The following is a 10,621-nucleotide window of genomic DNA, read 5'->3' as shown; positions in this document are numbered from 1 at the left end:
AGAGCATGTACTGCCTCCCAAATCAAGATAGCATCTTGTTAAGTAATTGAATCAAATGATAAAGGGCTGACTTAGCAAATGAGGAACTGCTACCAATTAAACAAATGGACTTCATTGACTAGATGGTAATGAAAATGCTGCACTGTAAAAACAGCTAGATGCCAACAACATCCATCTTTGTGTTGCTTTTATGTGGAAAGCATATAAATTTCACCCTCTATAATGCAATTAATAAATCCTTAACACAGCATCAACAACAAGGAAAAGAAAAAACAGAAATCTCTGCACAGGTCACTGATCTTTGGTTTAATTGTTTTTAGAAAGCGTCAAATAAGGCACAGTGAAATGTAAAAAGCACAGATGAACAAACTGTAATAAAAAAAAGCCAATATTGTAGATTCCAGAGTAAACGCATGGCTGAATGTTGGAGTGAGATTTTCTTTACTCGCCTCCACAGAGCTCGAGCAGGATTTTGCGGTAGTCACCAGATGTGTCTCCCTACGGGGGGGTGGGGGGTAAAAAGGAAAAATTAGAACATATTTTTACAACTTCAAGGCTTCTGAACCCCCCCAAAATTATCTTAAATATTGTCTTGCAACATTTCAAAACAACATAAGGACATTACATAAAGTCAGAAGTGCATATATTACACCCCAGCTGATGTATTGCAAAGCTTTTGCTGACGAAAGGGCGTTACCGTCTCCTTTCTTTGGTGCCTCACCTTGATGAAGGAGTGTAGAGTTTTTCCATACATCTTCAGGAACTGTGCTTTAATGTCCAACATGTCAATCTCAGCCCTGGCTACCATTATCCGGATAAGGACACTGTCTGTAGTGCCCAGGCCCTGGAAAGAGAGAAACAAAAACTGTATTTGTACTGCACTGGACTCTGCCGCAGACTATAACAGCCTCGGACTGATTTCTTTTTGGCCTAATTCATAATATATTATGGCATACAGTGCTGTGCAAAAATCTTGAGCCACTTTTATTTTTATATCTACCTACAAGAAGCCTGACTTCCTTGTACAAAGTAGTTTTGAGCAATCATTATTCAGGCTCTCTGAAGGTCTTTCAGATTTTTTCCTTTGGACAATGGTTGATTTTTCCACTCATTTCCACTTTCACAGGGATGTTTTTTGTTTGCTTGTTTGTTCAAACCATTTAACACTAAATTATGAATTATAGAAGCATAAAAAAAATCTAAGGGAAGCTTAGCAAAGAACCAAGTTTAAATTGTTGTCTTTAGGCATTTTGTGACAGGCTACAGTAACAGCCTGTCACAAAAAATGTTTTGTTCCAAAAAACACAATTTGCTCCTTTTCTTTTATTTGAACCTACAAAAAAAAAAATAATAATAATAGTAATGTCAAAAATAACAACGTTTGACAGGCGTGAAATTGTATTTTTGGACCAACAAGGTGCTATTAGCTGAAACCTGGGCAAATCTCAGCATGCCGTGCAGCGTGTCCTTAAAAATTTGGAAGAAACTGTGAGAACAAAAGAAAAAGCGGCACGCTTAAGAAACCATCTACATCAGATCAACAGTATCTGAAAGTCATGTCCTTAAGAAATTTAAAAAAAAATCCAACAAAGACCTGATGCAAGGCTGGCTGCATCTCAGGAAGTAGAGGGTGTCGTCTACCAACTGAGTGGTCGGTGGTTTGATGCATGTCTATATGGCTAAATATTTTTGGGAAAGATATTGAACTCCAAGTTTCCCCTGATGCATTCTTTAGAGTGTGTGAATGTTAGACAAGTGCTGTTTGAAGAAGGAAAAACATAGGTACATAGGTAAACAAAAGTGTTTTATATACCATAGTGGGCCATGTGCCACAGGACCTGAAAGATACATCCCGCCCTTCAGCTGATCAATCTATTGTCTGCCATACCCTCATCAGAAATGAGCTCAATAGCTGTCAAGAAGCCATTAATGGTGAGGTCCAACTTCAACATTAATGAAGCAGAGAACAGGAAAAAAGACAGCCAACATCCAGAGTTGAACTATACTTGCAGACTTTTTAAAGAAATTACAAGAAAAACTGTCTGAGAGAGTTCAGGCTGTGTTGAAGCATAAAGGTTGTCATACCAAATATTGAATTTGCAGGCTCATTATAATTGCACAAGCTCTGTTTTTGCCTTAAATGCTGTATTTCCATGTATGTTTGAACACATTTGAATAAATCTCTGAATCCATTTCCCATTTTCCTAGCAAAATATACAGAAATGAGGGGTGACAGGAGGCTTTTGCATACAGTAGCACTTAATGGAAGTAATTCTTTATATTTGTGGTTGTTTTATGATAGAACTGGAAGTGGAAGAAAGAAAAGTAGCTATGTATTACTGCATGAAATATTTACCTTCATTGATTTGTATAATCGCTCAGCAAAAAAAGCCGGCTTGTTCCTGATGCATTTCACTGCAAAGTAGAAAACAAATCACTGCACATGAGATGCAAATCGTAGTGTATGATGCAGAAAAACAATTTATTCTACTTGGTTAATATATTAAAAAAATATTGTGAACAGCAGCATTTATTTGATCTCTTGTGACTGAAGAGTAGGCCTTAAGTCGACCTGCAATTCCTCATTTTGTGCATTTTTAAATATTTAGTGTCAACTGATCAGTGTATTTTTGTGTTTCTGCAATAAACTTTATACAGACCACCTGGTAAATCAGCAGCAAATATTGTAAGCTTGCTTATTTATTTATTTTCTGTGCTAATTTGAACCCACGTGTATCTTAGACTTCATCTGAAGGCTCACGTAACTGAAAAGACACACCTATAGCCAGAAAGACGTCTTCCAGGCAGCCAGACATCTCCCTCTTGATGCTCTCCTCAATGTCTCTCCCAGAAATCTTCTGGTACTCCTGAAACACTGGAGTGGGACATAACGTGATTCATAAGGAAGTTGCCAATAGTGACCTGATGACTCACTAATTAAAAGATTATGTGATTTAACAAGTGATTTTGGTCATAAATTTGATATAATCATTAACTGAAATTCCTTTGGTGGCCAATTTAAGGAAGTAAGGCAATGCAAAGTATTTTCACATGACACCAAGCACTTATAGTACCTCGCAGCAGATGGTTTCGGTTCCTCACACAAAGCACTGTGAGGAATTTAACCTCATCTGTGCCCCATCGAGCCTCACCAGCCTCATAGATTTCCTATAATCACAGACATAAAATTGTTTATCAACCAGTCTCTACGCCTGTGTAACAGGCGAGTTAAATACACCATTTTTCCCTTATGACCTGAACCTTTACCTTGGCATCTTGAATAGCCTGGGCCTCGTCCACATTGGTGCTTTCATCCCGTCCAGCCTGCAAAACAGGAGATGCGTCAGCTCAAGAGAACGTGCGTACAAGATTAAGCAACAGAAAAAAGTAATATTAACTGGTTATTTTATTATGCAGAAGTGGCTCATTCTTCCTCTTCCCTGAAGAATAGATATTCGATAAAGGTCCAACTGACATTTTACAAGTACGGCTGAACCTGCTAGTAAATACCAGGAGGTTAATACTTCATACTTATAATCTACACAGCTTGACTTTGTTCCATTTGACAATGGTAGTATTTGCGATGCTGCATGCAAATATCACACTAAAGTCCAAAATGTTTGGGTTTCCTTACTTTTTTGATTGCTAAGATGCTAAAGGTTCTAAATTTTAAAACAAGCCGAATTTATTTTTCTGTTGTTTATTTTCTATGAATTTTAACTTAAAGCTGTCAAACAGTGTCCGTTCTTTGGATTAACACAGTTTAATAAAAATGCAAAATAGATAAATATTCACTTATGTCAGCTTTGTAAATGATCAGACGTCTGATTAAAGCTTTGTAAACAAACTGGAATAGAACAGCGGTTTGCTGGATGAGGATTTAGGGCACTTACATCAGAAAATGTTCAACAAATGACTTTTTTTTTGTTTTGTTTTTTTGTAACACGGTTTGGAGATACAGTGAAGTTCAGATAAGCATTAGAAATATTAGAAACTTCAGTTGGTCTGGACGGTAGAATTGCTTGTCTACTTTTGCGTCTCTGGCCAGTGTTTCGCACACTGAATAACACTATAAAAAAGGTTGTGGGTCAAAGTTTGCTCACCGTGAGTAAAGAGACCAAAACCCTTTGAAACATTCCAGATGTATCCCCAGTTACAGCATCTTCCAGTTTCTTCTCATATTCTGCCATTAATAAAAAAAAGACATAAAATCATGTGACATTGTACTCTTTTAGTTTTTATTTTAAAATTACACTTACCACTAAACATGCAGTTCACTAAATGTACATTAGGCTCTGTTGGTTGTTAGTACTCGTAGGAAAGATGCTGTTAAGTTGCTACTTGCTCAACTAGTTCAGTCAGTCATTAAATGTGTCAAACTACCGTCAGCACTAATAACAGCTTCTCATGTAAATATTAGCCATACAGTAGATCAAGACTGAGCACTCTGGAGGATTCTTGTCGATGGCTTATACCGCAGGAGGCGTGTTAGACATAAGTAATATAATAGATTCTCAGATTTCTACATTATGAACAACAGCTCGTGGGAAGAATAATATTTACTGCAGGCTTAAAAGGGAGCCATAATCCAGATTTCTATGAGATTCAAACAAAACAAAAATAAAAAACAGATTCGGAAGCCAAATATTGACATTCACGTTCAGTTAATATTCATTCTTTTTAATCTAAAATTTCCAACTGTTATGCTCTATAGAAAAACACAACAAAGCAGACAAATCACTCAAGGCAAGGTTACTGAAAACCACTTTATAAATACTTTCCAGCTACTCTCATTTCACCCACAGAGGAACAATTCAGCAACAATAAACCGCCACACAGAGAGCAGCAGTGGCTTTTATGAATAATTTACAGCATCCAGTGTTTTCTAATAAAGGAGGTCATTGCAACTCCTAACAAAACACAGAGTTTTGTTGGTGCTACATAATATCATATATCATTGGTACCAGCTGGTAGGGAGACCTGACGAGGTGACACTGTTACCTTTCTTGTAGACGTCGTTGATGACTTTTACTTCCTCGTTTGACCTTGAGGCGAGGATATCGATGAGACAAGCCTCTTCGGTTCCAGCCCCCTGTAATAAATCAGTATTCCGTAAGCTGCACATTGGGAATTAAAGGAAAAGGCTGGCGGTATTCAATATATTTGTTATTGTCACATAATACCACTTCCTGAGGTTGCCAGTCCCAAGCAAATTTCTTCAATATTTTCCCCAAATCACTTCACACTGTTATAAACAGTGCAACTGTTTAAGTATACATGTATATAAGTTGAGCTACGGATTAATACATATTTGTAAAACAGCAGAGGGCTGATACTGTGTGCAGGATTAGCTCAAAATAAACTACAGTATGTAAATAACAGCAACCGAGGTGTGTCATTCAAAGACTGTGAACATAAATGATAATTTGTGTGACATAAAAATAACAGACATGGCATACACAGATAATACATGTATATTTTCCTATTGTCCCCAAGGTCAACAGGAAAATATACAGGCGCATTACTAAAAGACTAGCAGCTCTATCAAAAACCTCTTCAATCACCTTCATTGCATTTCTCAGCTCGTAGGCATCGTATACAGGCGCCAGCATCAGCAGACCCAGGACAACACTCCTGAAGTTCCCACTCAGCTCTGAGGACAGATCATCAGCCAGGTCCTGAAGGGGGATGGAAACAGATGAATGTTCTTATTGTTTTAAAGTTAGTCCTGCATTTATTACTTCTAGCCTGGACTACTGTAATTCAGTATTGTCATGATGTCCTAAAAACCCTCTGAAAAGCCTTCAAATGATTGAAAATGCTGCAGCAAGAATACTGACAGTCTACAAAGAGAGCACATTTCTCCCATATTGGCTCCTTGTCATTGGCTCCCTGTTAAATCCAGAATCAACTTTAAAATCCTTCTCCTCACATACAATGTGTTGAATAATTAGAGTCTAGCTTATGTACTGTATCATCCCGATAGAGCACTTCACTCTCAGGATATTTAAAGTAAACCGGGAGGCAGAGCTTTAAGCTTTCAGGTCTTGCTTCTGTGGAACCAGCTTCCAGTTTGGATGCAGGTCTCTACAGCGTCTCTACTTTTAAGATTAGGTTAAAAACCTCCTTTTTGATAAAGCATGTAGTTATGTTGGAACAGGTGAATCTAATCCTTCCTTAGTTATCCTGCAATAGGACTAGGCTGCTGGACAGCTTTACACACCTCTTTTCACTCTCTGTTTAATCATTAGGTATTATTAATCTCTTGCCCTCCACAGTGTGTTTTTGTCTTTTTGTCCCTCCCCTCACCCCAAACCGGTCATGGCAGATGGCTGCCCCTCCCTAAACCTGGTTCTGCCCGAGGTTTCTTCCTGTTAAAAGGGAGTTTTCCCTTCCCACTGTTGCCAAGTGGTTGCTCATAGGGGGTCGCCTAATTGCTCAGGTTTTCTCCATATTATTATAGGGGCTTTGACTATGGAAGTAGAATATAAATCACCTTGAGATGACTGTTGTTGTGATTTGTCGTGATATAAAAAAACTCAAGTTGAATATTTGGGGTGGCTGTAGCTCGGGTGGCAGAGCAGGTCAGCCACTAATCAGAAGGTCGGTGGTTCGATCCCAGGCTGCATCCTGGCTGCATGCCAAATATCCTTGGGCAAGATACTAACCCTATGTTTGCATACTGGTGGTGGTCAGAGGGCCCGGTGGCGCCTGTATCCGGCAGCCTCACCTCTGTCAGCGCAGAGGGCAGGGCAGCTGTGGCTACAATGTAGCTTGCTATCGCCAGTGTGTGAATGGGTGAATGTGTAAATGTAGTGTATGGACTAGAAAAGCGCTATACAAATGCAGGCCATTTAAGTGAATTTATTAGGCTGTGTCAGTGTAACAAACACAGACTCTCTACAACATTCACTTGAGTGAAATGGATTTATGTTGACCATGACTTCACTCATTCCAACAGCATTTGGGTCTCCGCTAGAGGGTGTGGTTCTTGGAAAGAGTTTTGGTGAAAAGAGGAGCTTGTTCCACTCAGCCCCACCCCCTCCCCGTGTGGGTGTCCGCGTGTGCAACATGACTCACTTTTCCTGACTGCAACAACTCTGCTCACTCTGCTGTTCCCATAGCTCCCCTCAGTGAACTTTCAGTTGCTTTTAATGACTTTGTACCAGATGTGCAGTGTGTACAGTGTGCAGGGAGATAAATATTATCTTAATATGTCAATACAATAAAGATCTCAAGCTTCCCGTTTTGTTAATATATTGAGCCCCATAATCAGGAAACAACCGAAGTGACAGTGGGTAACACACCTATGTGGGTTCAGTCTGTGTTTTTTATTGACTCAGACCTTCCTCTTCTAGAAAACTCACAAGCCCCTCTCCGTATTAGCCTTTATTTGCAAGTGTTATTCATTTCTGCTTTGCAGTTAAAGGTTAACTTGCACCTTATCACTTTACCCCACCTAAAATAAGGACAGTGAGAGTACACAGCGGAGTAAGAGGCAACACATCTGCTGTTATTGCCAACAGCATTCATCAAACTCATTTATATATTATTACTGTATTTAAGATGCAAAGGCACATCTTCAGTTATGAATGGACTACTTTTGCTGCATCTCACCTTCCCCACTGTTTGTTTGTAGGCAATTTTGATGCGCTGCCTCTGGGCAATAGTACGGTGGGCCAGGATCTCAGTGATAGCTGCCTCATTAGTGCCTGAAAGAAATTTCATAGACTCAGGTTATGTAATCTTAACTGCTGTCAATCTTGAAATAAAAAGGACCATATTTATTTCTTTTGCTGGAAATGCATTTAAAAGCATAGGTTTGGTCATTTTATGTAGGCCGTAGAGTCGGGCGACACTGCTGCAGGCCTGGAGATTATCCTAACACAAGGTTGTTTGTTCCCATGGCCATAGAAACCATCTGTTTCCAATGGAGCTCAAACAAGAGTCAGGAGAAGATTATTAGAGTATCAAACCCGAACAGCTTGAACATTCCTCTCCATGAATTTGCTGAATTTGTTAACACTACCAAATGCTGAATGTTAGAGGGGATCTACATAGCACCTACACAGTATCTCCCTGCTTGGCTTTAAAACAGCATAATCCATGACAAAGCTAGTCTACTACTACAACCTGCATGATAAGCAAGACTCATTTCCTTCCTTATCAGGAGTGAAAATGTTGCAAAACACAAAGGTTAAAGATTAGTCACTGTCAGAGTAAAAGATTACCAATCAAATGGACTATAAAGGAAACACTATGATACCCCATGACTGCGTGAGCACTGCGCAATGTTGAAATTCGTTTTCAAACTTTCCTTCAGAAGAAGGGCGAGACCAAGGAGAATTTATTTTCTCCATAGAGGGCTAAGGATATCTTCAGCTGATGGTCAGTGGGTGACAATGGTGTTGGATCACTCACCAGCTCCTTTCATGGATTCTCTAAGCTTCTGGGCATCTGCGTCGGGATTAAAATTAGCAGCTTCAGTCACGGTTCCACGGTTTCCGATCTGATTACAAATGACAAAAATACAATTATTACTCTATTAAACAGAAATTAAATAAGTAAACACAAAGCTTAAAGTACAACTCAATCATTTTTCCCATTCATGCCATTTTTAAATAATCTCACTATGTACACGTGAAGGGTTTGACATCAATTTGTTTGAACTAGTTTAACACATCTGTGTAAGAGCCAATTTTAAAGCCAGTATCCATTTCTCAGAAGCTTATCTGCCTATCGCAAATTTTATCTTTTTCAATAAGTAGAAAAATAAAGATATGCAGATGAGCATTTGTAAACATTTTACAGAATTAATTAAAAATATGTGTAATAAAGTATGTCTGATTATTGATCATTTATGCTAAAGTCAAAGGCATATGTGCTACAATGCATAATTATTCTTCTATTCATGAGTGTTAGATTATTTTACAGTTTTAAAAAGCAGGATTGAATTGTAAGGGCTCTATAATCTTGTTTAGGGGACTTGCATTGAACATAAAAACAAAAAAATTAAGCAAAACAAAACTATTTAATAAACTACCTTTATCACGGGTTGCTGAACCTTTAACTTGTCTTTAATTTGAATGCTGTGTCGAAAGTGCAGTGACTCCCTACCGGTGATGCAAATTCACACATGAACGTGCAGCTGAGAGAGACTTACTGCTGCCATTGTAGGAAGAGTGTAGATTTTCAAACTGGAAGTCCTGAAAGCTACAAAAGAACAGATTTAAAAAATGCACAATGAGTACTTTATTACGTTGCAGGGGCAGGAAGATGTTACAGGTTTGAATGTGGCCTTCGTTAACCTTTGATCAATATTGTATACAGGTCATCATCTCACAGAGGGTTTCCACCACACGACGTTTCGTCACAGGTTCTCATGTGTCCTACATCTGTGGTGGTTTCCCGGGAGCTTATCTCATTAAACGTGTTTGTTTGGATACACCTGTAATTACTTCACTGAGAGGAAACCTAGTACACTCCCACCTGGTTTTATCCCTGTGGAGATCAACTTACCCTGTTCACTTCCATCCACTTATGATCCGGCACATTAAATGTTTTTACCATAAATTATACATAACATGACTAATCTCCCAGTATTTGTCTGTGGAGATATTTGATATTCAAACACGGGAGCCTAAACTCTGCACTTGGGGTTAGGGCCACACCTTAGCGGTGTGTAATGTAAATATGAGGCATGCGATTCTTGCTGTTGCCAAAGCGCAATAGTGCAACCTAATGTAGAAATCCTCATTTGCGTGAACAAACCAATGCCTTGCTTTTCAGGGTAAACTCTTGCACTTGATCGTGCATGGAGGGGAAAAGTTCTAACAACTGCTAGATTATAGTTTTCCTGTTAGTAAACCTGTTTGGGCTGCTCACGCTCATTCTGATTCTCCGAAAGCGAGCAAGCGAATTGTCAGTGAATTCACATACAAGGATAAACTAAAAGCTGAAGCTCAAAAACGAAATCGACTCATAGTGCCAAAGACATTCTTGAAACTGAAACTTATTGATCGATGCCTTATAGATCTATGGTTCAGACGTGGTTAGATACGAAATATAAAGAGTACATCGCGTCGATTAAAAAGTCAGGAAACAGAAGACTTTACACTTAACTTGTCTTAAACTCAGTGGGCACACCCTACAGACAGATAGACAGAGGAGCTCCCGCCTAATCTCCACGCTGACAAAGTCACACCGCAAAACAGCGTAAATAAATGACTGACCGGTGCTAAAGTATAGCTTACCTGTCCCGGAGACAAAACTACTGAGCCTGAAGTCAGACACGAAGGTAGATCGTCACAGTACAGCGAACTCTACAGCTTATAACTACCAGCTGTTTTTCTTGCGCCTCCCACGGACGTCAGTTTTTTGCAGGGTCGTTCGCGTTTTGAGGTGCGTTCGCGGAATGTCGGCCAAGGCATTGCTTTGTTCCACTGCAGAAAAAAAAATTACCTTATAACTCAGAGTCAAAATTTTGAGATATGCAGGTACATTTTATGTCTTGTAAAATCTATTGTAAATTATAAATATATTCTAATGTTTTTTTTTATTTTCAATCACTTTATTCCATGAAATTGAACATACACAACGTAAATTGTAACATAAAATGACA

At 38.9% G+C, this 10,621-nt stretch overlaps 1 protein-coding gene across 1 annotated transcript; it reads right to left on the bottom strand.

Annotated features, from left to right (window-relative positions):
- Nucleotides 1-285: 285 nt before the first annotated feature.
- Nucleotides 286-10,392, bottom strand: anxa4 (annexin A4). Its single transcript, XM_085279486.1, has 13 exons — nt 10,254-10,392; nt 9,164-9,213; nt 8,422-8,509; nt 7,618-7,712; nt 5,565-5,678; nt 5,002-5,092; nt 4,104-4,183; nt 3,268-3,324; nt 3,075-3,168; nt 2,780-2,875; nt 2,357-2,415; nt 722-844; nt 286-498 (listed from the first exon to the last, which is right to left on the bottom strand). Exons 2-13 carry the CDS (start codon nt 9,170-9,172, stop codon nt 442-444), a joined length of 963 nt encoding a protein of 320 aa, XP_085135612.1. The 5' UTR covers nt 9,173-9,213; nt 10,254-10,392; the 3' UTR covers nt 286-441.
- Nucleotides 10,393-10,621: the final 229 nt, after the last annotated feature.

This window comes from Mchenga conophoros, linkage group LG7 (genome assembly GCF_057382185.1).
Source record: "Mchenga conophoros isolate Kocher_MC1m ecotype Shallow Benthic linkage group LG7, M_conophoros_male_GT1.1, whole genome shotgun sequence".
Taxonomy (NCBI): domain Eukaryota; kingdom Metazoa; phylum Chordata; class Actinopteri; order Cichliformes; family Cichlidae; genus Mchenga; species Mchenga conophoros.
This window is presented reverse-complemented; position numbering and strand designations above follow the sequence as displayed.

Excerpts from the sequence above, each read along its gene's own strand:
- anxa4 (XM_085279486.1), bottom strand. Across the intron at positions 3,325-4,103 it reads TTTTGGTCTCTTTACTCACG|GCTGGACGGGATGAAAGCAC; the intron begins GTGAGCAAACTT and ends CCTGTTTTGCAG. Across the intron at positions 499-721 it reads CTCTACACTCCTTCATCAAG|GGAGACACATCTGGTGACTA; the intron begins GTGAGGCACCAA and ends ACCCCCCCGTAG.